Source organism: Anabrus simplex, chromosome 9, assembly GCF_040414725.1.
Source record: "Anabrus simplex isolate iqAnaSimp1 chromosome 9, ASM4041472v1, whole genome shotgun sequence".
Classification (NCBI taxonomy): domain Eukaryota; kingdom Metazoa; phylum Arthropoda; class Insecta; order Orthoptera; family Tettigoniidae; genus Anabrus; species Anabrus simplex.
This window is the reverse complement of record NC_090273.1, coordinates 116,520,465-116,548,348: the sequence shown is the minus strand read 5'-3', so window position 1 is coordinate 116,548,348 and position 27,884 is coordinate 116,520,465. Positions and strand designations below refer to the sequence as shown.

General features: G+C 38.5%; 1 protein-coding gene across 1 annotated transcript in view; it reads right to left on the bottom strand.

Annotated features, from left to right (window-relative positions):
* U2af38 (U2 small nuclear riboprotein auxiliary factor 38) overlaps nucleotides 1-27,884 on the bottom strand; it is an 87,381-nt gene that overhangs the window by 9,464 nt on the left and 50,033 nt on the right. The window contains exon 6 of the mRNA XM_067153484.2: nucleotides 24,022-24,155. Coding sequence (XP_067009585.1) covers nucleotides 24,022-24,155 — 134 coding nt within the window. The remainder of the gene's footprint in view (nucleotides 1-24,021; nucleotides 24,156-27,884) is intronic.

Here is a 27,884-nt window from a genome sequence, read left to right as displayed (position 1 = left end):
ACGAAAATTCTTTCTTCAGCTCGCCTGAGTGCAACGACGACACAAGTGACGCTGACACAGCGACAGAGCGGACGACTGAACAGACGTAATAGTGACCCTGGGCCAACAAATATTATTCCCGTTCGTAATATTAATCAAGAACCAATATTACCATTACACTTTGAAACTGCTATGCCCCCTGTAGAATATTTTCATCTATTTTTTTATGACAAAATATTTTATGATATTCTCACCGAAACTAAATTACATGGGAACAAAAGGAAAATACAGGCAACACCAACCAAAAAAAAAAGAGAGCAGAATGAGAAATTGGCATCACCCAACATTGTGTGACAAAGGCATTTATTGATGTCATCAACATGGGGCTTCACCCCTTGCAAGATGTCAAAGACTACTTTTCAATGGCCTGGGTTAACAAAATGCAATTTTTTAGTGTTTTCTCCCGGGATGAGTTTTTACTTGTTTTCTGGAATCTGCACTTTGCTCATGGGGAAGGAAATATTGCCTCTGAAAAAGGGTGAACACATACAGGGTGTTCTAAAGAAAATTAACCACTGTCACATCATAAAGTGGAGTGTGCCTTGTGCTGTTCTTCCAATGAAAAAATGATTTTACAATTTTTATTTTGCCTTCAAACCGCTTCAAATTTGGATTTCCACTCCTAAACAAGGTGTGTGGAATATTTAGGCATATTTTTACGGTTTTAGTAAATTTCCCAAAATTTTGCATGCAAACATTTATTCACAGTTTAAACCTTTCAAATGCCACGGGATAAACTATTTCTAAAATGTATGCAACCAGGTGCGTTTACACTATTCAAATAACATACTTGGATAACTCACTGGCAAACATAACCTGACTCAATGACAAGAAAAAATTCAAAGAGGACGAGAAATCTATACTGGCTCCCCTGTGCAAGTGCTTTATTCATTAGATTACTGTACTGTTTACATTTTAGATGCCTTGTACTGGCACGGAAGTACCCGATGCTCTTAAAATATTGTGGCTTATCAAACTTTCCTATGACGAGAGGAGAAAGTCTCTCGCTTCTGTCTGCATTACAACACAGTATACTGACTACCCCGCCATGGCACTTCTCTCTTAATTCATAAACGCCAGCACTTGCCACGCTGTAACTTGTCTAAGCATCTCAGCTCCACACTTGGGAGACGAATGTTATTTGCTGGGGACACTTGAATATAAATATAAAATATATGTGGCTTGCCCGCTAATCGCCACACAAATAGAATACAATGGAACCTCGATTATCCGTTCCCGGAAACGTTTTCCCGGAACACGTGTTCAAATTATGTGGTCCCGCGAGCATCGTAATTAAATCACGTTTTAAAAATTCTGCATTATCCGTTCCTCGAAGAAACGATTTCCCGGATCAGCCGTCCAGAAATTCCAGTCCCATCAACGCTAAATCCTCGATCAATTGTTTTTTAATAAACTGTATCTCGCGAAAGGACGGCTATGGCATACTTATGGATCTAGGCGTTAACGCCCCGTCATTGCGATAATTAGAGCAAGTACTGTACCGGTACTGGAAAAGTGATCAGCGGTGAACTTGCATAAGGGACCATCTTATCGCATTCGGGTGGTATTGTTTAGAGAATCTCGGAAAATCATACAGCAGTGTGTGGCCACAACAATTGTACGGAGACACAGCAAATTTTGACAGCTCTGCTTGAAGACGGAACGAATTTCGTCAAATGTTTGCACTTATAACACATCCACATTATGTCCAGGGTTAGATGTTTATATTTTTACATTTTTTCGATCGTCCTGCTGAACAGGTTTTCGGCACTTTCCTCAGGGCACTGTAGAGTAACTGGACTTTCAGGCAGGAATCGAAACTGAACCTTCTTAACCATTTGAATAACCTCTCCAATGGCAATTGCCCACTTCTTTCGGTCTACAACTCTTCTCCTCCAGCCTCGAATCGCTAACGCCTCTACATCTCCCGAAATGTTGTCCAACCATCTTGTCCTTGGTCTCTCCCGTCTTCGTTTGTTGGTCCAAGAATCTTCTCTGTTGCTCGGTCCCGTTTAATTTTAATATTATCGTACACGATTATGTTAGCGAGACCCAGAACAGACGTTGCACCTTACATTAAAATAGAAAGCCATGGGAGGTCTTGGGATTGCCTATTACTGTTTAGGTCCTAATGTAAGACTGGGAATTTTACTTTTTCGTATTAAAATTCAAACAAAAAAAAAAATACGCAGTCATTTTACTTGCACACGTTACATTTAAATGGTTTGTATCATTTCCATGTGCCTTTGCTGATGGGACCTAGTGTTTAGAGTGCAGTATGTCTTCTGGTATGGGCTAGAGGAATTTTGTTACTTTCATTGATCTGTCTCAGCTTTATCCTTGGCTTTGACAAAATGAAAGTGACTGAGGTATGAGTGATGCTAGTAATGCCATTCCTTCTGCAGCCAGTCCCTGCTATGAATGGTACGAAAATATTGCTCATAGGGTCGGTTGGTGCATGCATTTCAGTGGGCTTGGCAGACTGATACGTAACAGCAACTTCTGGCTCGGTGAGGAAAGCAACGGGAAACCACCTCACGCATCATTTCCCTAGTACGCCTCTTCAGTGATTCCTAGGCCATCTACGAAAGCTGATGGCGGAGCTGTTGAGGATCCAACCAGCCTTCGGGCTGAGGACTAAACATACATACATACATACATACATACATAATTTCCATTTCGTACTGACATGTGCAGCGAGCGCGCTTTCCAGATGACCTCAAGGTCAGGAATAATCGTAATTTCTGAAGTGTTGATGATATTTTGTTTATCTTTCCAATTTGATTGGATTAGAGACGGGCAGAATTGAATATAATGCACTTGAGAACTTTTGAGAATCGATACTTACATTCATAACCATGTTTTCGAGTTCAACATAACCTTTAAAAGGCCTAATTTACGCGGTACAAGATTTCCAGAAACTGCCTATGAACACTATACCGGAGAACAAATTACAATGAAAGATTAAGAAAAGAAGGGATTTTGCCATCATGTTGGGTGACTTTGTATCTAATGTGCTTTATTTTATTAGATGAGAGAATTAAAAACTACTTGTGGTCGATTGTCGTTTGGCTTGGCGTTATTAGATTTTTCGAAGAGTTTGGCTAATCAAAGTTGCTGAACTGAGAGAAGTTTTCACGGAAAACTGACGAAGATTCACTTGTCAAATTCAATATAAAGCATTGAGATTTTGAACTCGCGTACCGGTAATTAATGCGGTTTCACGGTCTAACATGCCTGCCTCTCATCCAGAGGGCCCAGGTTCGATTCCAACCAGGTCTGGCAGTTTTACCTGGATATAAATCTGGTTCCAGGTCCACTCATCCTACGTGATTATCTTTAATTGAGGAGCTATCTAATGGTGAGATGGCGACCCTGATCTAGAGAGCCAGGAATATCAGCCGAGAGGATTCGTCACAATGACCATGCGTCACCTCGAAATCTGCAGGCCTTCGGGCTGAGCAGCGGTCGCTTGGCAGGCAAAGTCCCATTGGGGCTGTAGTTTGGTTTGGTTTAGGAGTTTTTGTTAGATTATAATTATACGTATTTCAGTTTTGTTATGTTTAGCCATATTGTTGATGGTTTTCATTCATTCTCAGATTATCCGTTTTATTTTCACTGTTCTTCGAAAAACAGAGAATCGAGGTTCCACTGTACCAATTATCATAATCCATGGTTTCCTATTTCTCTAAGTTTTGACTGGGCACTGCTTTAGTTTTTAAAGAGACTGTACCGCAAAATTTATATTGAATGTCAGACAGACACACATAAATCACAGGGGTGGGATATAAAATAATTAACCATTAAGTATCCCTTTGAGAAGAAAAATTAAAACAATATAAAATCAAATTAATTTATTTTAAAAATGAGATGAATCGGAAAAGTTCCTTTAAGCTAGAAGAGAATTTAGAATTTAATGTTACTGTAATTTACTGTTGCTTGCATTATCTAATTTTGGCTCACCAATTGCAGCTTCCATTGAGGTCATCTGAATTCCATGGTTACTCGTTCCCCCTTTCTCCGTTGTAGATTGGCTCCATGGACATCCTCCCTTCGTTCTGCGATTCGGTTTGGGCTATCTGGCCTAACACTCCCTACCTGCCCCGTTTTTAAGATAGACATTAGCCCTATGCTTATGAAAATTGATCACAGTTGATCTTGGGTGGAGAAAATTCAGTTATGAATTTTTCCATTTTATCAGAAATCTCGAACCAACTAAGCTGTTCCCCTGATACAACATAGATTTGTACCGAGTACAACAGACTTGAACTAACATAGTTCTTCGTCCACGAATAATTTGGAATATCTCACAAGTCGTGTACTATTCCGTCTAACCTTGATCCGACAACATCACAGCATCTACGTACACTGTATATCGAAACGAAAACTCAAAGTACCAAAAAATATAAATATACATGAGACTTCCTCTCCCTTGGTAACTGCTCCATACCAATTCTCTTTACAGCGCAGCATCAGATTCGTTGATCCCATATCATATCTTTCCCTCCCTATTTCTTCAAGAGTAACCAGTGGGCGTGTCGATGTTGTCTGGGGTTCGCTTAGCATTGCGCGCAGGTCGCTGTATAATTATGTGCTCACGAGTTAAAACCAACGACTCATCCCAAATTCCCAGCTTCAAGAATAACTTTTCCGTATACACAAATATGAGACGAAATGACACAAACACAGTCTCAACATATTGACCAAAATACAATACAGAATAAATTCCTATCCTTTCATAATTTAAATAATAAATTATGTACTAATACTTCTAATTTGAATCCGATCTCATTCTAATTTACAACTGACTGCCGTTTAACAGTTCTCGATGAATAATTGCCAATAACGGATAATTTGATATCGAGTGATATCACATAATTGGACTACAGGATTACAATTAACATGGCTGGAAAAGTACAAAGTACTCGAAGACCCATTAATGCATTCAATCACCTTGATTCTCAGTTTAAACCTGTCAAATGCCATGGGAAAAATTATTTCCAAAATGTATCCAACAAGGTGTGTTTACACTATTCAAATAATGCACTTGGATAACTCCCTAGCAAACATAACCTGGCGCAATGAAAAAAAATTTCAAAGAGGAGGAGAAATCTATACTGGCTCCCCTGTGCAAGTGCTTTATTCATTGGATTACTGTAGTGTAGGCGTTTCAGATGCCTTGTACTTGAACAGAAAGTACCCGATGAACTTAAAACATCGTGGCTTATCAAACTTTTCTATGACAAGGGGGGAAAGTCTCTCGCTTCTGTCTGCATTACAACATAGTAATAGCGACTATCCTTGTACAATTTCCCACTATGGCACTTCTCTCGTAATTCAGAAATGCCAACCCTTGCCGCATTACGAAGAATTCTTCTAAGACCCGTTAATGCATTTAATCAATTTGATTCTCAGTTTAAAACTTTCAAATGCCATGGAAAACATGTATCCAACCAGGTGCATTTACATTACTCAAATAATGCACTTGGATAAAACCATGGCAAACATAACCTCACGCCACAAAAGGGGAAAAAAAACACGATTCAAAGAAGAGGACAAATTATGCTGGCTCTCCTGTGCTAATGCTTTATCTATTGGATTACTGTACTGTTTACGTTTTTACATGCTTTGTACTTGCACCATAGCTGCCAACTTTTAGAAATCAAAAATAGGAAGATTTTTTTAATTCTTGGATTTCAGCACAGATATTGTGCCACGGTCTAAGTGAAAAAAGGACAAGATAAAAGGCATGCATACCTACAGTTACAATGTGATTTGCTCATTAAATTTAAAATCTTTAACTAAAAAACATTAAAATGGTTACAAGAAAATGTACCTAATCACTCTAATTTATGATACATACATACGAATAATAATAATAATAATAATAATACAGTCGAACCTCGATATCTCAAAACTCTACTCGAATTTTCATTATCTCGAACTAACTTAGTTTTTCCGGCCGTTTGTCCTGTTCTTCACGTGTATTTATTTCTCTATTCTCGAAATTCGGTTATACAAATTCCTCGATTTCTCGAAGCAAACATTTCCTAACTTGAAGCAAAAAATACTATGCAACTCGAATTTTGTGCAACATTAACTGTGCATTACGGCATTTGTGGTTTGTGAGAAACAGTTAACAAGTAAAGAAAGGATTCCAGGGAAGCTGGGAACTAATATGATGCGAACCGAAAAACTCGAACTTCTAGCGATCGGCAAAGCCTCGGCGTTTCTTGGGTATAAATTACCAGTCACATACGAAAGCAAGCCCAGAAGTCGCGGATGACAAGCTCCATTTACGAAACTCGGCTGCGTGATATTGACGATAAGTTTTTACGTGAAGGGAGGAAAGGTTAACCACAACAAACTGAAGAGACTAACGGATTTTTTTTCTAAAGGTGTTAACGGACCTGTGATTCTTGTTTCACTACTGTATGTACTGTATCCTGTCTTCTAAAAAGTTATTATAATAAGTGTTATAATTCAAGTGCTGCCGTAAAATAGAGGTTTTTTGTGTATTTTAAGTACCGTTAAACATAATATATTCAGTAAAAGCCTGTAGATACATATGATTCAATTATTTGCTTTAAATGCTCAAAAAACGGTATTCTCTATATCTCGAAATTTCGATAACTCGAAATAAAATTTATCTCCCGAGGTGATTCGCATAATCGTTTCCTTTATTAGACTGTAAAATGAACGGTAATTTAATTTTATAAGTATCTCTGAACACTTGTAGTTAACGTTTGTTATGTCCTTTAGCCATAACGTGAAAAGAAAATATCAGAAACTGTCACCGACACAACTCCCTGAAATACATTCAACTCATTAAAATTATGAAGTAAGAATAAACAAAAACGCACTGAAATACGCGACACTACCACATACAAAACAGATCGGTATGTCTCATACATTATTAACATACGACTCTGACACAGGGAAAAGCACAGAACCGCTAGAAATAACAAGTGGCCTTCAACTCCAAAGAAATTACGCACAGAAACGATGTTACTAGCGCGGGAACCACACAATAAGAAACTCATTCTTTCGTGCCGATAACCGAGTCGCTAGCGCGCACTAGCTTCTCCTCTTGCTTGTAGGACGATTGCCGTCCCGAATCCCCAGCCGTAAAGCACACATGCTGCTGTAGCAAGAAAGAAACACGATACACGAAGGCGACGGACGATACACTCGCGAAATAAAAACGCCTGAAAATGAGGTGGAGTAAATTACACAACCACATAAGAATTTATCCTAGGGGAAGAGTATGGTAAAAAATAGGAAGAATTAAAAATAAATCGGAAAATCGGAAGACGAGTTAAAAAACGGAAAGTTTCCAGGTAAATCGGAAGGGTTGGCAGGTATGTTGCACAGAAAGTGCCCGACGCCTTAAAACATTGTGACTTTTCACAACTTTCCTATCACGAGGGAAGGAAGTGTCTTGTTTCCGTGTCCATACAGTACAGTGACCCCCACCCTTGCGCAATTTCTTGGCTGGCACTTCTTACCTCTACAACCATAAATCTGTTTGGGCTTGGCATTTAAACAAAAAAAAAAAAAGTTTCACTGGCACTGTCAATATTGTTAGATGCGTACGAATTGATTATATAAATCACGCTTTTTCGCTAACTGTCGGCATCGCCAATGTTCACGGATTCTGCTTCTCCACAGACTGCCTGCTACATGATAATGTGGCGTTCCTTAAAGCGTCAAATATAAATACAGTATTACCCCGCATTTATGTTTTTGCATCTTTTACAATATTTTTCGTTGGTCTCCTGAGATTTCCTATGCTCACAATGTATTAAAATCCCCAAATTTACGTTTGCGACATTTTATGCTTCCCGCCATTTACGCCACGACAAGCTGTTCGAGAGGAAAAATTCGAGGTAAAATGGCGTCGCAACTAACCTACAACGCTTTGAGTAACCATGGCATGATGACCAATGGTCTATAATAACTCTTAGAACTCTCAGTATTGAACTTCCGCTTAACCAATGCAGCACATTCTTTGACATCAGGCGTTTTCCACAACGTCCTAAACCTTATTTTCAAATCCGACAAAGAGTTGAATAAACAAAACCGCAAAGGAGAAGAAGAAGATCAGGTATCTGCTTTGTTGCTAAATACAGTATAAGCCACAAGAAGGAGACGTTATCAAGTGATTCACCATCTTACTAAAAAAAGCCCTTATACAGTTGTTTAACACTTGTATAGCTATACAGTGAATAAACCCTGTATAAGCGTTGTATATTTTTCTTACTAATAAACGTGGTATATGCATTGTATTAATATTATATAGCACGTATACACTCATTCCAAGTCGTAGGAATCTCTTCCTGCAGTTCACCGACGTATTTCGCACGTTCACCGCCTTTATGATCGCTTCCGCTGGTTATCTATGAGCAAAACTTTCCGGAAAGTCACGCATTAGCACAGCATATCGAAAAGGCAGTGGCAACACAAAGTGAGTCAGCTGGCAATTGGTTTATATTGACATCAACATTTCAATCAATCAATCAATCAATCAATCAATCAATCAATCAATCAATCAATCAATAAATTAATCAATACTGATATGCATTTAGGGCAGTTGCCCAGATGGCAGTTTCCCTATCTGTTGTTTTCCTAGCCTTTTCTTAAATGATCGCAAAGAAATTGGAAATTTATAGAACATCTCCCTTGGTAAGTTATTTCCAATCCCTAACTCCCCTACCTACATACGAATATTTGCCCCAATTTGTCCTCTTGAATTCCAGCTTGCTTGTGTAATGAACACCACAAAAGAAATGGAAATGGAAAAGCCTAAGAAAAGGTCAAGAGCTCCTAACTGGGATAGTACGGAAAACGTACGTAATTGTAATTGAATCGGTGAGTTGAAAAGGGTACATATTCCCAAATCCTTACTTTTCAGGAGAAAGGAAAAAATGTTTTGTAGCTAAAAGAAAGGTTTGATCAAAAACGTTTCTGATCAAAAACGTTTCTATCTGTGTATTCAACTACAAAGTATGGAAATCATATTACGCACAGTTTTCAAGTTATACCATTTTTATGTCAATGAATATGTTCTTTTTTAGACTCAAATCTGAGAAAGATCTTTGTAGAGGCAGATAATGTATAATAAACTCGCAATTTCAAAAAGTCTATTAAGCAGTAACACATTATTACACAAAAATACGCCCAACCATCATTTCTTTTATAGTTTTTCATTGTCATTCTGTCTCTTTAAAGTGTTTTACTTTACGAAGATGTCTAGCCTCCATAACCTCTAAATGGTATATGTCTATGTTTAAAATATTGTGAAGATCATCGTTATCGTCCATTCTTTCAATGTGTGTTCAATGTTAGATGGATGTCAAATATTTCACCACGATTATATTACTGCAGACAGTAAATACCATGAAATTAAACTGCTCACTCGTTTCTTTTTCCGCTACTCGCTGCTATACAATGCTTAAGGGTCCTGGTCTATATAAGCAATTCAATGAATAACTATAACAGATGTATACACAGGAGGCTTATACACGATTAGTAACTAATTTCACATAAACGGTGTATAAACCTTGGACAGGGACAATAATTTAAGAGTTCAGACTTCTGCTCGCATGCCGTGGGAATTCCCGAGCGAGCACCAGATGGCTTGTGTCAACACTGGCGAGATAAGACGTATTCACTGCCAGCGCGCAGCTGTTTAGCACTCTGTCCCTCAGTTCGCTAGAAATGATTGGACTTTTAAGGTGTGTTGTGAGGTTATTATCGCAATGGTTAAATACACGATAGAGCAAAGAATATTTTGGTCGAGTGTTATTTGCACAAGACGAAGAAACCAGTTAAAAGGTGCCTTCGAAAATTCCGAAGACAATTTACCGGTGCAACAGTACCATCAAAACATTACGTGCATCAGCTCGTTTACAAGTGGTGTAGTACTGGTTCCGTAAGCAATAAGAAAAAGAAGCGAAGGAGAACAGCTCTCACACGGGAGAGGTTAGATAATATACAGGCAAGACTCCAGGTCAATCCACATAAGTCGCTTTGGAAAGCAGCTCAGGAAAATGGTATTTCACCTTCTTCAGCACCTAATGTAACAAAATGGTTACATTTACAATCTTATCAGACTCAATCAGTCCATAAGATACTGCCTACAGATTTCAGTGCAAGAAAACGGTTTGCAATTGACTAATGAATAGTGTCCACGACGGTATTATGGATACAAACTTTCTTTTTATGAGTGACGAAGCCTGGTTTCATTTGAGTGGATATGTCAATTCACAGAACAGTAGAATCTGGGATACAAAAAACCCGCACATTTTACAGCCAAGATCTCTGCATGATGTGAAGGTGTGAGAGCTGTTCTCCTTCGCTTCTTTTTCTTACTGCTTACGGAACCAGTACTACACCACTTGTAAACGAGCTGATGCACATTTTACAGCCAAGACCTCTGCATGATGTGAAGGTGGGCGAGTGGTGCGCTATCAATGCCCGACGAATTATCGGTCCAATATTTTTTCAGGACACGATTACTTCTGACCGTTACATTCACAACATTCTGGAACCATTTTTTGCTGAACTGACTGAAGAAGAGGAAAGGTACGGCTATTTTCGGGAGGATAGTGCAACGGCCCATACAGCATGTAGCTCTATGCGACGGTTACGGGAAGTGCTCGATGATGATCAGATCATCAGTAAAGGCTTATGGCCCCCTTGTTCACCTGATTTAAGCACATGTGATTTTTATCTATGGGGAAAGGAAATGTTTACAGGAGTAATCCTCGAACTGCAGAAGAATTAAAAATTGAAATTAGAAACATTGTGCGTCTATCGGTGTCCATGAAACATAAAAGTGTGCTTCGAAATCTCATTACAAGATGTGAAGCTTGCATTGCAGCTGAAGGAGATCACTTTCAGAATCGTATGTAAATACTGGTGAGTTCAGTTTAATTTCCTAGTTGATTTATTTGTTTATTCATTTATTTATTTGTCCAGAGCATCTATGTAGCCGGTGAGTTCAGTTTCATTTAGTTTCTATAGGCGTAAACATGCCGCTTCTTTGAGCTGACTATACCCGTTTGTCATTGCGGACACTGCGCTCGCAGTCTCCGCTTCCCAGCGCACCTAATCCTCAGCACTACGCTCTGAACTTTTAAATTAATCACCCTGTATAAAAGTTATACACCGTTTATTAGTAAGATGGTCAGTGTTTGTATTGCCCGAGTTTGTTATTTCAGGGTTACTGTTTTACACTTGCGTTTGTTGTTGGAGTTCTTCAAGTTATTGTCGCTGATCCGTCACATTTATTTTTGTTATTTGTTACGTTTTTTGTTCTTGTTATGCGAGTCAAGCAGTCAAAGTGAATTGCCGCTATCTTCCTTTCTCGGCGTGTGTATTTGTTAATCCTTCTTTGTTATTGTTTTATTGTTTTGCTGCTAATAATGGAAAAAAAGAAGGAAAGAAAAACTTTCACAACGGATGAGAAAGTTTGAATATTAGACAAGGTTGATTCGTACCGCGGAACACGTGTTTGCGAAGTGCAGCTTCCTGTATCCACGCTGAATACAATTGTGAAAACCAGAGGAAGCATTACAACAAGTGCTTCAGAATACGGACCGAACTCCAAGAAAAGGAAGTATGCATCATATTGCAAATACATAAAAATGGAAAAAAAATTTGTAAAAAGTTAGTTTGAAACTTTGAAAATTCAAGAGCCACAGGCATTCCTATTGATGGTGTGCTCTTAAGGGAAAAAGGCGCTTAAAGTGGCCGCCCAAGACAAGATGGCGGCGTGTGCAGAAGTGACGCTGAGTGTTATGCGTAGTATTATTATATTTTTGGTGGTAAAGAGTGCAGTGCAATACTCCAAAAGTGCTACAATCGCTTCAGATAACCCTCCTGGATACCTGGAAAACATAATTCTATTGGAAAAACTATTGGTGAGTGAAAAATGTAGTCTTAACGGTTTGACGTGGTGCAGTGCTGAAAGTCTGGGGATGGCAGCCATAGGTCGGCCTCGGCGAAGGGACGGGAGCGGTGTTGTCAGACTGCCTGTAGATAATCAGCCACTGCTGTGCTTGGCACTTGCCCTAAGTGGGGACATCGAACTAAACCCGGGTCCACAACAGTGCACAATTTGCGGAAATAGTGGTAGGAGGAATCAATTATTTGTCCACTGTAACAATTGCTCGCTAAAAGGCCATAGAACCTGCGCAAAAGTCTCAGTGTCTGAATTCAGAAAAATAAAGAACGGTTCCCGTACATGGTTATGCTGGAAGTGTGAAATGCCGCTGCTTTCAGACTCGTTCTTTACAGTTACCAGTGATACGCCCAGTGACTTAGTGAATAATTCTAAATGTACATATGTAAATAAAAATATATCACTTTTTGCCTTCAATGCGCGCAGTATTATGCGACCTGGACGGTTACAAAATATCCACGCATCGCTTGAAAGCCTTGACCCGACCTTCGTGTGTGTCAATGAGACGTGGTTGTCCAGCAAAATTAATGACTCAGAAGTGTTCCCTGACTCGCTGATATTGTTCCGTAAGGACCGAACCCACCGCTCTGCAGGGGGAGTTCTAATTGCAGCCAAGCCAGAATGTAATCCAACTCGAGTTCATCACCTGGAGACAGCAGCCGAAGCACTGTGGGTGGAAGTGACGTGCAACAAACGCAAATTCCTTATTGGATCAATTTATCACGCCCCTAAGTCGTTGCCGGAAATGAACGATGAACTAATCCTCTCTCTCGAGCGTGTGCAACATGTACAACAAAATTACGATGCCATTTATATTGTCGGTGATTTCAACTTAGAAATTAAGTGGTCCAGAAATGCTGCACCTGTTCCAAATAACCCCCTCGCCAATAAATTCCTTTCCACTTTCTATGATTTATTCCTTCATCAATTAATGTTCGAAGCCACGCGTATTACGCAAACAACACGTTCAACCCTTGATCTTTTCCTAAGTAATATACCACAGTCCGTCCAATCTCTTAATACTATTCCTGGATTCTGTGACCATCAGGCAATCCTCGCAACACTGACCCATATAAAACCATACCCCAAACTCCATACCAGAACAGTTTATAATTTTTCCCGAACAAACTGGAACGATCTATCCACTTTACTATCCAACCGCCTCCCCGTTCTCACCTCAGATTCCAGCAGCAGTACTGACATAAACAAGATATGGAACGACTGGAAGAAAATTTTCTTTCAATGCGTAGAAGAAACCACACCAACAGTAAATATAACCAGCAGACGGAAATCTCCATGGATTACCAAGGAGATAGTGCGAGAAATTCGAAGAAGGGACCGCCTGTACCAGAAATGGAAAAGAAATCCAACCGATTATGAGTGGGAGAAATACAGGCTGGCTAGGAACAAGGCTAAACAATCTATCAGAGATTCCTACGATTCTTACATCCACAGTCTCAACACCAACTCCAAGGAACTCTGGGCTCTTCTCAGAAGTAAAGGTTGCAACAGAGCTCCATCTGTATTTAAACATAACGGTACGGCAGTCTCCACACCACAAGAAATTGCAGACACCTTCAACAGGAAATTTAAAAGTAACTTCTCCGTCCCTACTGAGGAAGAGAACATGCTATATTCAAGGACAACATCTACCCCTCTCTTCCCTCTAACCAACCTGTATTTCTGAACGAATGAAGTAAAGGAGAGCCTTCTGAAAACAAGACCTCATGCCGCGACCGGGCCGGACCGAGTGCCAGCAAGAATTCTCAAGAATTGTGCAGTCGCCTTGGCGCCCTCGCTTTGCGCTCTCTTCAACTATTCCATTAATACCGGGTCTGTACCTTTGGAGTGGAAAGAAGCCAACGTAGTGCCAGTTTTCAAAGATGGAGATAAGGAAAACGTAGATGATTACCGCCCAGTTCCTATAACATCAGGGGTCTGTAAATGTATGGAATGTCTAGTTGCTAAATGTATGTTGGATTTTCTCAAGGAGAGAAACCTGCTGAACTCAAACCAGCACGGCTTCATTCTGGGAAAATCCTGCACAACACTTCTAACAAAAGTCATTGATGACTGGCAGTTCTCTTTGGAGCAGACTGATGTCTCACAAATAGACTGTGTGACTCTGGACTGGAGCAAAGCTTTTGACCAGGTGTCACATCAAAGACTTCTGTTAAAACTTGGCAACTACGGCATTCAGGGTAAACTGCTGTCATGGTTGAGGTCATTTTTGGTGGGTCGAACGCAATGTGTTGTGTACGGAGGAGCCAAATCAGACCAAACCACAATTACTTCTGGAGTAATTCAGGGCAGTGTGATAGGGCCCCTCCTGTACAGGTTTATGCTCTCAACTTACCGGATTGTGTAAATTCGACCATGGCGCATTATGCCGATAACACAGTCATTTACAGAGCCATGAAAAACAGTGATGATATTGTACAATTCCAATCGGATCTGGATAGTATAGCTCTGTGGTGCGAGGTAAATAGATTGTATATAAATATTAAGAAGTGTAAATATATAAGACTAAGCAGAGCTAAACAACCACTCCAGAATCAACCTACTCTATGTGGAATCCAACTGCCGACTTCTAACTCCATCAGACTGCTCGGTATTCACATTACGGACAATCTGAAATGGAATAAACACGTGGAGGAAGTGAGGTGTAAGGCGCTAGGTTTCGTCCGTAGATGTCTCTCGGGAGGAAGAAGTAAAGCCCTACGAACGGCTTATATTTCCCTTGTGCGGCCCATACTATTATATGGCCTTCCTTCCTGGCATCCAACTACAACGGAAAATATGAGGAAACTAGAAGGTATCCAGCGACGAGCAGAACGTTTAATTAACAAACACATCCCCTTAAACACAGCCAGGTCATTGCCACCAGTGAACTCGTTATGTACACAAATAGATGTAGCCTTCCTTAGGAAATCCCTGACAGATAACACACACCTCTTCCCTTTCCACCGTCTGCAGCTCAATTACCGCTCTGTTAAAAGAGGCCAAGGAGTTACTCTTGTCCCTCCCTTCGCTAGAACAACCTCATATTTAAATGGGTTTTACTCAAGGGCTGCTTGTACGTGGAACCTTATACCATCTGAGGTAAAGCTACTTCCTCTTCCTCACTTCCTCCGCGAAGTAAAGAAAATGTATATGTAAATATAAACCTATATGTGATGTATATAACTTGTATAAATTAGAAATGCAAGAAGGATGGCTGCAAGTACAGGTGTATGTGGGCGAATGTGTATGCGTGCGCGTGTGTGAGTGGTTGTGAATGAGTGTGTATACAGGGGTCTGAGTGAGAGTATAAATGGCTGGGTGTTCTTACTCTAATATTTTCAGGATAAATCAAGATAATTATTATTCTAAGGGTACAGTGTTTGTAGTGTAAATATGTATATTTAAAATTGTCTACATAAGTTTGTATGTAAATATTCAGTAGAGTTTATGTACACATGTGGAGATGGAGGCACTTCCGTGTATGTGGGGCTTGCCCTTTCTCCATCTACCACCCCTAAATTGTACATGTACAATTTAAGGAAAATAAATAATAATAATAATAAAGATTCTTGCCATTAAAAATGTCAGCGCTTCCAATGGCTGGATCGACATATGTAGGAAAAGGTATAACCTAACCTATAAAACTGTTTGTGGGGAATCTGTGATGGAACTGTGGAAGAATGGATCGATAGAAGATTGCAGGAGCTGACCAAGGATTACGAACCCAGGAACATTTTTAACCTAGATGAAACTGGACTGTAAGTTGCCCAGTAAGACTTTGGCATTCACAGGAGATAAATGCCATGGTAGGAAACATAGCAAGATGAGGCTCACAGTGATGTTGGGAGCCAATGCTGATGGCTCTGGGAAGCTCCACCCCTATGTGATAGGGAAATCTAAAAAAGACTCGTTGCTTCAAGAATGTGCGATCATTACCTACTGCCTACGATTCCAACCATAAAGCTTGGATGATCTCAGATCTTTTCCGACAGCAGTTAATTGGCCTGAATTAAAAAATGGGTGCGCAAAATAGGAAGATCCTTCTTTTCACCGACCGTTGTTCTGCACATCCCGCGGATGTTAATTTGAGGAATGTGCAGTTAGAATTTCTGCCTGCTAACTGCACAAGCAAGCTAAAACCTATGGATTTAGGGGTTATTCACTCCTTTAAGTCACAGTATAGGAAGAACCTGGTGCAGCAAATTTTATTCCTTATGGATGCTGGAAAGGATCCATCATCATTTAAAGTTTCAATCCTGGATGCGCTTCACTTCGTTGCTAAGTCTTGGATAGCCGTGAAGCAGACTACCATCTCAAATTGTTTCTTAAAAGCAGGATTTTTCAAGAATCGTGCCTAATCTCAGCTGCCAGAAGAAGAAGGCCTGCTACCTGATGTATGGAGAATGTTGCAGTCAGACTGCACTACTGAAGATTTTCTTCAGGTAGATGATTCTGTGATCACTGCAGAGGAAAGAAAGAAGTGTGGAGGAGTTGGTTGCTGAGCAAACAGCAGCCGAGTCTCCCACCAGTGACAGTGGTGAAGCAGAGGAAGACAGTGAAGTGATGCCTACCAGTACTGATGCAAGTGCAGCAGTGGACGTTTTACGCAGGTATCTGTCATCTGCAAAGGGGGGTGAAAATAATTTTCATAACCTTTAGTAGCTTGAAAAACAAATAGAGGTCATAAAAAATAAGAAACGTAAACAGAGATCGATTCTGGACTATTTTGGTAGGAAGCAGTAATTGTGTAGTTTTCCATCTGGAATAAATTTGTGTTAACGTTGTAAATACAGGTACAATAGTAACAAATAAAATGTTTCATTCCGAGAAAATATTGCATCTTAGATAATTCTATAGCCATTCTAAGAAAGTAACTACTGTATATTAAAAGAATATATTAAAATTTTAACCACCTGCCAGTAACCTCCTCCTGGGCAAAGGATGAGCAGAATTACAAAGGCAGTGTAGTCAACAGTTAATACAGTACAGTAATGAACTTACATGGACCTTTATTTGAGGTAAGTACATTAAATCAATTGAGACTGAAATACTCTATAAATTAATAATATGCATTTGTGTAACATTTACCTCCTTTTCCAGAGCATTTTTATATATACCTGTACAAATTGTTTCCCACAATTTACACTCCCCCCCTCCTTTTACACCAGTCCCTTGAGAAGTGTAATTAAGATTTCACACTAACTTAGCAAATATCAAGCACACTGTAGACACACCGGAGTGAAAGTGCGGAAAGCTACCCCTGCACGTTCTGGAAGACTCGTTCTTTCATGACACGGAGAAATGTTGAATTTAAATTACTCTGTAAAATACTACTTTTTTTTTTTCAAACTGTAAAGGCAGTTTTGAATTAAAAGTCTGAATTTCAGTAACAGAACCGACATTGTTCTTCAAATTACGAAGTATCCGTATTTTGAATGAAAAAATTAAAATAAGATGCCTCATTTCCAGGAACGAAAGCTGCTTCGAATTGGGCAAGATTTTGATTTATCGCAGTTCTACTCTAGAAGTATTGTGCAATATGTTGTTCTTGATGTGACGGGAAATTACCAATGCTGTGTAAGATTTTCGTTCCTGCATAAAATGCCAACACAAACTTTCCCCAGCTACAGTTCTACCGTTAAAAGTAAAATTTTCTTACAAGTGGATGTACTTATTTCCCCTAGCGCATCGTTACTGCATTGTCCTACATAGGACGCCTGCAATGTGTATCAACGGTGCACTAGCCACCAGCGTCTTGGAAAGGTGTAGCAACCCAATTCGTGAGCCCACTGCTGCACTGGGGCAAAATGCTACTAATGATTGATGAGGCCCAAAGAGCTTGAATTTGAATTTACACTTTATCATTACTACAAAACAGTAAAAATGAAGACTTCACCTACTCAACAGTAGACCTAGTCAAGACAATCTGTGATTATATGGAACCAACCTAATACAATACAGAGACTTAAGCATTAATTGTACAGCCTTTTCCCAAATGCAAGGAGCCAGCTCCTGTTGAAGTACAAATCTTTTTCCATGCAATTATGGTTTTCAATTAGAAGTCATTTCTACCCGACTGCCATACTGACTTGGTAAGTACTGCTGTAGAATAGGCGAAACAACACTCGTAAAAAGGTAACCCAGACCTGATAATATATTCAAAGAGACTGCTAAGTCACAAGACTTCTGTTTTTTTGAAAAATTATTTATTTTGGCTCCAGTCAGTGGTGTTCAAATGTGATAATCCCAAGTTCCCGGCTTCTAAAGCATTAACAACTCCTCTGTAACTAAATTACATCCCAGCATATGTTTTCCATTTTTCTACTGAAATGATGCTTTAGAAAGTTATTGTACACAAACTTATAAATAATAAAACTTATAAATAATAATTAGAAAGTTATTGTCAGACCATATACAAGACTTGAGTCATTGCAGTTGATAAACCTGTCTGAAGAATACGTAAAGCTTACCCGATAACTTGCATGCCTATGGTGTTGGCACTTCTGAGAAGAAAGAAGTTGCAGTCAAAATGTACAGCATCATCCTAACACGTTGGAAGTGAAGATCTTTTGAAAGCCACATATAGAATGTCACAGATATGGATATTTAAAGATAATAAAATTCATGACCTCAGCCACTGAGTCACACACCTTCTGAAGGGGTGCATTCCAGGCAGTATGCCCACAAATTTCAACATTCTGATTAAGGTGCTATCTGGCAAAGAAAGGTGAATTCTACTGGAAATATTCAGTATAACTCCGATTTTCTGTGACCTCGATTTAGCATAAACCCGCGTTTAAAGGAAGAAATTTCAAGTCCCAAAAATTATTCCATTAAAAGCAATGATATCTTATATCCGATTTAACGTAATTCACAACATGACAAAAGCCGCATTTAGCGTTAAGGACATGTTAAAATGCTCAAATATTTATTTCTATTTGTTTTGGTTATGGGACATTGAGAACCTATGAAAAAGACTTCATAAGCCCGCCGAGGATGATTCAAGGCGGAAGAGGAATTTCGAGCGCGAGCACATAGGGCTAAAGTGAGATGTCGGACTCAGATACACATCTGACCGCGACTACTGTTGTGCAGTAGAAGAGAAGCCCAGTTTTAATGACAATGTTCTTATGCCCTTCGAAAATTCCTATATTAATCTGTGCAATATTCTTTGGTTACAAGGAGAACCCTTTTACTGATTCAACTATTATTACGGGAAAAATTGGGCGTGATAGTTTTTATCTGTTACCAATATTCATACGTTCTACTCCAGTATTTATATTGAATGCGATCGTAATTTTTTCGTATCGATTCCTCGCTACGCATGAGCGAGTTGATCTTGATCGAGCCAGAGCTCTCCTCACAACTCCGACTGGTGCAAACATCGGGAGAACCTGTTTCCGCAATAAGTGCAATGACAGCAGTTAAGTCCTTCGAAATAAAGACTGAAGCTAACGATTGCTTAATTTTAATACTATGTACTGAAATAAAATAAGAGCGTGATACTTCTTCTCAAGATACAGCAGTGTGCATAACTAATTTCAGAGGTTAGGTTATGTACTTTCGCATCTTGTTAAATTTCATAAAGGCTGTTCCCATGTAAATTTATAGTGAAAATGTTATCTTTATTCTATAGGGAGCATGAAATATTTTTTCATAATACATGCACGGTAAACCTAGGTTGGGTGACGCCGTTTGAAGTAAGAAAATGAATGTTTGCCACAAGTCTCTGGAGCGATGCTATTACAATTTTTTAAGAATGAAACTGAATATGCGCGTTCAGACTATTGGAATTAGAAAACACATGCTAATGGGTAAGCCGCTGCTTGGAAATATATCGCGAAAATGTTTAAACAGATTGCTGTTTCATATAGATTTTAATGTGGGGTTTTTTTTTTTTTTTTTTGTGACTTTTGTATCTTTCCCGACTTTTATGGAAGATCTCGTAAAACGTTATAAGGACAACCTTAAACCAAAGCGGTTTTACATTCACCGACAAAAATCGGTCAAAAGGAAGGGTTAGCTATGGGCTCACCATTATCAGGAATAATAGCGAACATATTCCTTAATAACATTTAAAACAATTTCTTAACCGACTAAGATATATAGAGGGAGACAAAGTTTTAAGAGGTGTGCAACGACACTGACTGGCAAAATTAATGGATCACTTGAATTTTCTAGAGAAAAAGCATGTTAAATTGTGAAACATTTGTTTTATTATTTACACTGATCATTTTCATGACAAAATTATGTAAGTAATAAAACGAATGTTTCACAATTTAATATGCCTTTCTTTTTTTTTTATTCAAGTGATCCATACATTTTGCCGGTCAGTGTAAAGGAAGCTACACAGCTGGTTTCAAATAGAGGATTATGGAAGCACTTAAGTTATTTTGCAGAGGCCTAACGATGCCTGCAGACTGAATGCTAAAAGGCATAAGAGTGTACAATGAAGATGCGTTGTAAGAGATAATGAACCATCATATAGCAACCACATTTTACTTGTGTATGTGCCTTCAGCAATTATTCAGTTGGGTTCAGTAAATAGCATAGGTCTGTTATCTGATGATAGTGCAAAGGAACAATATTGTTAGGGCGTAACCAAACAAGCATTTATTTTCAAAGAACAATCTGAGCCAAAGCTAGTTATAGTGCAGTAGCAGTACAGGTCTCTTGCTTAGATAGCAGGGGCAGTTTAACACAGGAGTAATCTTCAGCACAAACCGTACAAAGTTATAACTACAGTATAGTGTGTAGGATAGATATCTCCTCGTTTTATTGCTATCACCATAAATAATGTACAATAGTACAATTTATGTTTTTACAGGCAAAGAAAGATCTCTGAAAAAAGTGTGCTTTCAACTAAAACCTCGATTTAAGGTAAACAGCCATTTAAGGTTAAAAATATCAGATCCCTGTAGAAACGTTAAAGTGGGGTTCCACATTATCTACAATCTGTATAAAATTAGTCTGCAGTGATAAGAGTCGAGGGCTTTGAAAAAGAAGCAGCAATCCAGAAAAGAGTGAAACAAGGTTGCAGTTTGTCCCCCCCCCCACTTTTCAATGTTTAAACAGGCAGTAAAGAATATCAAAGAGGAATTTGGGAAGGGAATCACAAAGGAGATGAAATAAAACCCTGAGATTTGCTGATGATATTATTTTATCTGAGACTGCAGAAGATCTGGAGAACTTGCTGAATGGTATGGACAGTCTTGGGTAAGAAGTACAAGATGGAAATAAGTTAAGTCCAAAACAAAAGTAATGGAGTGCAGTCGGACGAAGTCAGGCGACACAGGAAACATTAAATTAGGAAATGAAGTCTTAAAGGAAGTAGAAGAATATTGTTACTTGGGTAGTAAAATAACTAACGATGGCAGAAGTAAGGAGGAGATAAAATGCAGACTAGCAAAGGCCTTTCTTAAGAAAAGAAATTTGTTCACTTCGAACATTGATATAGGGATTAGAAAGACAGTTTTGAAGACTTTTGTCTGGAGCGTGCCATTGTATGAAGTGAAACATGGACGATAACTAGCTCAGAAAGAAAGAGAATAGAAGCTTTCAAAATGTGGTGTTACGGAAGAATGCTGAAGGTGAGATGGATAGATTGAATCACGAATTAAGAGATACTGAATCGAATTAGTGAGAAGATTGATTTGGTTAAATTTGATGGGAAGAAGAAATAGAATGATAGGACACATTTTAAGACATCCAGAACTTGTGTAGTTTGTTTTTGAGGGAAGTGTAGGTGGTAAGAATGGTAGGGGTAGACCAAGGTTTGAATATGACAAGCAGATTAGAGCAGATGTAAGATGCAGCAGTTATGTAGAAATGAAAAGGTTAGCACAGGATAGGTTCTTATGGAAAGCTGCATCAAACCAGTCTCTGGACTGATGACTCAACAACAACAACAACAACAACAGGGGTTCTATTGTACTATGGCTGAATTAATTACTTTATCACGTGACAATGAGAGCTACCAATTGAGGAGCTAGATGCAATAACAGCGTAAGTCTTACGCTGTTATTGCATGAATACCGTTTTTGGATTTCCCGGTCCCTTCACTACAACCTAGTCCAGGTCTTAGTTCCCTAGGGTGTCGATAGAGGTCAGGAGCTCACTAAAACCAGTACCATGTGCTACGCTGTTATTGCATGAAGCATGCTTCACGAGCGGCACGTTCAGTTGCCGCCAGTTCTTTGGCTGGAGAAGATGTCAGCGAGCGGAAGAAAAGGTTTTGTGGCTGGTGCAGACAAAAGGGTTGATGTTCTTTCACTAATGAAATACTTAAAACCTGAAAATGTTGAGTGGTATGTGAAAGTCATGTCTGTGTGTAATTGATTCCCTAGAGTCTGCTAATGCAGCATGTGAAAGATGAATCATCCTGATTTTGGTCAATGATGTGGTATTTAAGTATTTTAAACAAGTAAGACATACAATGTCTAAATTCTGATTATATACTTTGCGATCTGCTTTTTGTTTCTTTTCGTTTTTTATGTTTAGAGAGTCACTTTGTAAATGAAAATAGGAATAAAAGTTGTTCAGAAAGAGCAATGTTTCTAATTTTATAACATTTCAAATATTTGTTGGGGAAGGTGGGGAATCACCGTAGCCTAATACCATAGTTCGGGAGAACACTATAACAAACCTCTCTCGGCCCTTTACGCAATAAAGAATGAAAAAGGTGAATATTATATAACGAATAAACATTTTTTTTACCTTTCTTATTGGACAATTATTTTAATGAATTTGTTCTTAATTTGAGTAAGTTTAGACATTTTTGAGAACAGGGGTGTGATAAACTGCCACTTTTGTTCCTCTATAGTGGGCGATCGTGCTTTCCTATCTCCCTGATCAATACTGGTGTATGACAAAATATAATATTCCTGCTCTTCATGCAATAACAGCGTACAAAAGGAAATTTTAAATAACTCTGTCTTTCTTATATGCTAACAGATCAACAAAATTCTTTGGGAAATACATTTCCTGGCTGTTTTAAATGTCTTTAAATGAAATTCAGGTTGATTCCTAATATTACTTTTAACTCAGAACATTTACAAACTTCAAGCTTCTGTTTCTCAAAATAACGTAAATCTACTTACGCTGTTATTGCATCCAACTCCTCAATTGTACCCAAGTGAGACAGACAGCAAGTTACAATGCAAAATAAATAAATAAATAAATAAATAAATATAAGTCTCGTTCTTCCACTTCTCCCCACCTGCGGGTTCGCACACGTGTATTTCGCCCCGTTTGACAGCTGGATACTCTTTCAGTGACCAATCTTATGAGGAGGGATGTATTCACTAGGCCTATGGATGTTTCTGTGCTGTTTAGTAGTATCGTAAGTTGTCCGACTATGAAGATGAGAGTGTTGGGACACACACAGTCCCCGAGCCAAAATAATTAATTCGGCCGGGAACCAAATCCGGGACCCTCTGAACCGAGGGCTCAACACCATTCAGCCAAGGAGTTGGACAAATAAATAAAAAAACAAATAATAAATAAACCAGGCGGGTTGGCTGTGCACTCGCATCCGGGAGATAGTGGGTTCGAATCCCACTGTCGGCAGCCCTGAAGATGGTTTTCTGTGGTTTCCGATTTTCACACCAGGCAAATGCTGGGGTTGTACCTTAATTAACTCCAGGGCAGCTTCCTTCCCATTCCTAGGCCGTACCCGTCCCATCGTCGCCATAAGACCTATCTCTGTCAGTGCGACGTAAAGCAAATGGCAAAAAATAATAATAATAATAAATAAATAAATAAATAAATAAACAGAAATTATGAAAATGATAAAATATAAACAAAGAAATTCAAAGCAGTGTACATCTGACTACATTCAAATTTTTTAAAAAACATTTAAATCATATTACAGAAAAAGGAACATTCAACACTTTTGCTGTACACAACAACCTGTTCATAGTGAATTTTTCAAATTTTTACTCTCCACTTATAGAATAACGGCAATAAAATGAGAACATCGTTTGCTTAACTTTCATACAATATAAGCTTACCCCATCTCATATTGTCGACAACAGGCTTCACGAAAATCTGTGACAGGACTCAGTTCAGCATAAATGGGGCGCCCTCCAAACCAGCGGTTGTTCAAATCTGACACTGCTTTCTCAGCATCTTCTTCACGACGAAACTAAAAGAAGCGTTGCAGAGAGATCAAATAAAACATATCATCAATGTCCTACTCCAGTCGCCCGGGTATGGTTAAAATAAAACATAGTGTAATACAATTAATTTCCACATATGTACAATTAAAATGTTCAGGGATGGAGCTGTTTAAATTATTTGTTACAGAGGCATTATTACAATAGAATTCCAACATTAAGTTATTGTGATTATCATATGGCTCCAGCCACTGTGTGCAAAGATTTTGTTTTGATACCATTTAAAGCGCCTGCATGTCAATTTGGACGTTACATTTACTCTACCAGATGGTAGAGCCAAAATTCTGTTGGGTGATCTACGGTCGTTTAATTTATTTTGTTGGGCGAACACTAAATGTGTCACTGGAAATCTTTCTCATGCCAACAATGTGCAACACTGAGGGTTGAATGGACTTTCTCTGCTCTTCAAACCTCCAACTAACACTGCTAGGCTTGAAGCCACTATCTTGGGATCTGGAAGTCAAAACACTAGTACAGATCCACAGACGGAGCTTCTGTTCAATGATAATTTTAAAAAAAACCCATGGCACTACAGCCCTTGAAAAGCCTTGGCCCACCAAGCGACCGCTGCTCAGCGTAAACGTCTGCAGATTACGAGGTGTCATGTGGCCAGCACGACGAATCCTCTCAGCTGTTACTCTTACAATTATGTTTCTAACACATATCCCCAAACAAGTAGTCCAATAGTCTGAGACATGGATTCTTTCAAAGGAATGTAATAATTAGTTGCAGCATTTATTGATATACAATACATACCTAGTTTACTTACATAATTAATATTCTGGTATAGTAGATAGATAGATAGATGAAGCCTTTATTTTCTGTGACAAAGTTAGGGCTCTTGGCCCTTTCTTACACTTAACCACACACATATTATTATTATTATTCCATACAATGACATTAACTTAAAACACTAAGAACTACAAATAACACTAATTTTTAAGACAAAAATATGAATATATACATGCAAAGAAGAATGATAGAAAAAGTAACTGCCTACATAATACAGGTTTGAGGAAAAAGAAAAAAAAAATCAATACACAACAAAAGAAATAAGAATGTAAAAATACTAATAAGCTTAATAAAAATACTAAATGCAAATTTAACTAATTGTATCCTTGCAAGACTAGATCTAAGTTAAATACTGTACTTACTACTAGCTATTTTTAGACTACTTCTACTTCGTAAATACAACGGGGATGTTTTTAATTTAATTTAAACTATTATATTAAACCAATATTTATTTTATTGTGCAATAATCTCATATCATTTTCACACACAATCACTCGTTCCACTCATACAGGTACTGTACCTTGCTGGAAGCACTTTACGAGGAACTGCTGGTAGGAGGTTTTAAATATACTTTTTGATGCAGCATCCTTGATGTCTTTGGGAACAGCATTCCACCATCCCGAAGCGGTGATAGTAAATGATCGATGGTATGTGGTTGTTCGGTGGACAGGTATTTCTAGGAGGGACACTGAGCGAGTATCATGGAGATGTAAAGAACCAAGGTGACGAAAATTGCTGGAGAGATAAGCAGGGATGTCTTCCGAAAGTACCTGGTACATAAGAGTATTTGCATGTAGTTTACGCCTGTCGTCTAGTCGTAACCAAGATAATTGTTTATAGTAGGGAGAAACTCGAGCGTCATACCGTAAATCCATAGCATATCTAAGACAAGCATTTTGAGTGCGTTGTAGTTTCAAGCTTAATTCTTTTGTTATATCCGTAAGAATTACATCACAGTAGTCAAAAATGGGAAATAATAATGACCGAACAAGTTGAATTTTTAGTGATCGAGGGAATACATTTCTGAAACGTTTTAAGGGGTGCAAGCCACAATAAACCTTTTTGCAGATATTCTTAACTTGCGTTGACCAGTTTAGAGTTTCCGTTATAATAACACCAAGGTTAGAAACTGATTCACAATAAGGTATAACAGTACTATTTAAAGTTACGGGAGGAATGCAATTTTGTTTTAAAATGTGAAGATTCTTTGATGTACCGATGATAATGGCTTGCGTTTTATGGGGATTTAATTTAAGGTTGTTTTTAATTGCATAGCTATCTATTTGCTCAAGGTCAGCGTTTACGTTACATATTGCTTGTTGTATATTATTAGTTCTAGTGTGGTAATAAATTTGCAGATCATCAGCATAAAGATGGTACTTGCAGTGCTTAATTGATCTGGTGATATCATTTATATATAAAGTGAATAGGAGAGGGCCTAGGACTGACCCTTGTGGAACACCAATATTTTTTGTTCGCCACGTTGATTTATTATTATTTGCAACCACACACTGCCGGCGGTTTGTGAGGTAAGAATAGAAAAATTCCAGCACTTTCTGGCTAAAGTTTAAGGACTGTAATTTGGAAAGAAGCAACCTAGGATCGACAGTATCAAATGCGCTACTGAAATCTAAAAGAGTAAGTATTGTCACTTGTTTGTTGTCCATTGCATATCTAATGTCATCTGTCACTTTCAGCAGAGCTGTCATGGTACTATGTTTTTTCTTAAAGCCTGATTGGTAAGAGTCGAGTAAAGCATATTTATGTAAGTACGTAAGGATTTGCTCATGTACCAGGCGTTCCAGCACTTTGGACAGGGGTGGTAGGATAGAAACTGGTCGGTAATCTGAAGGAATACTGGGTCCATCCTTTTTTGGGATTGGGATGACGAGGGCATCCTTCCACGCCGTAGGGAAAATTCCTTGGGTTAAACAGTAGTTAATAATGTGTGTTACGATCGGCAGGATGGCACCAATGATATATTTCTAGAAAGACAGAGGTATGCCATCGTGTCCAGCAGCATCTGATCTGAGAGAATACATAACTCGTTTTACGTCATTTATACCAACCTCTTTAAACACAAATGTATCTTGAATTGGCATAAAATGAATATTATTATTATTATTACTATTATTATTATTACTGTTATAAAAATTATTATTATTACTTGTACGGTTATGAAAATTATTATTATTATTATTATTATTATTATTATTTGCTCTTACAGTGGATTCGGCCGACGTGAAGTGTAAATTTAAGTCATCAAGAGATACATTCGGCGCCTGCTTTGATAACGTTCGACCTATACCCATCGTTCGTAATTGTTTCCATATTTCTGTCGAGTTCTTGCATTTCGATACTTGACATATGTGTTTATATTTACTGTTTCTGATTAACTGTTTAACCCTGTTGCGGAGAACGTGGTAATTTTCAAAGTCATTAGCATTACCCGTTCGTTTAAACCTTCTGTACCATGAGTCACGCTTTGCCATTTCTGATTTAATCTCACTAGTCAGCCACGGAGAAGGTGGTCGAGTCACCCGGATCTCTTTCTTGGGAGCAAATCTGTCATACAGTTCTAACACCAGATCAGATAGTTTATTTATTTTTACGTCAATATCATCCATGTGTAAAATATCGTTCCACGGCAGATAATATGCTTCGTGTCGTATTCTTTCCTTGTCCAGATTTTTTATATCCCTGCGTGTTATATATTTAGTTTCATATTTTGGCATCTTTAATGAATAGCAGACATATGTTAGATCATGGGTAGAAATACCTGGCACTGCAAGCTGTCCGTGATTTAAAACTTTCTGAGTATTGTTAGTTATGATCAAGTCAATCAAAGTATGAGTCGTCCGGTTTACTGTATGTAGATGGTTAGTAGCATTTAGATGTAGGATGTT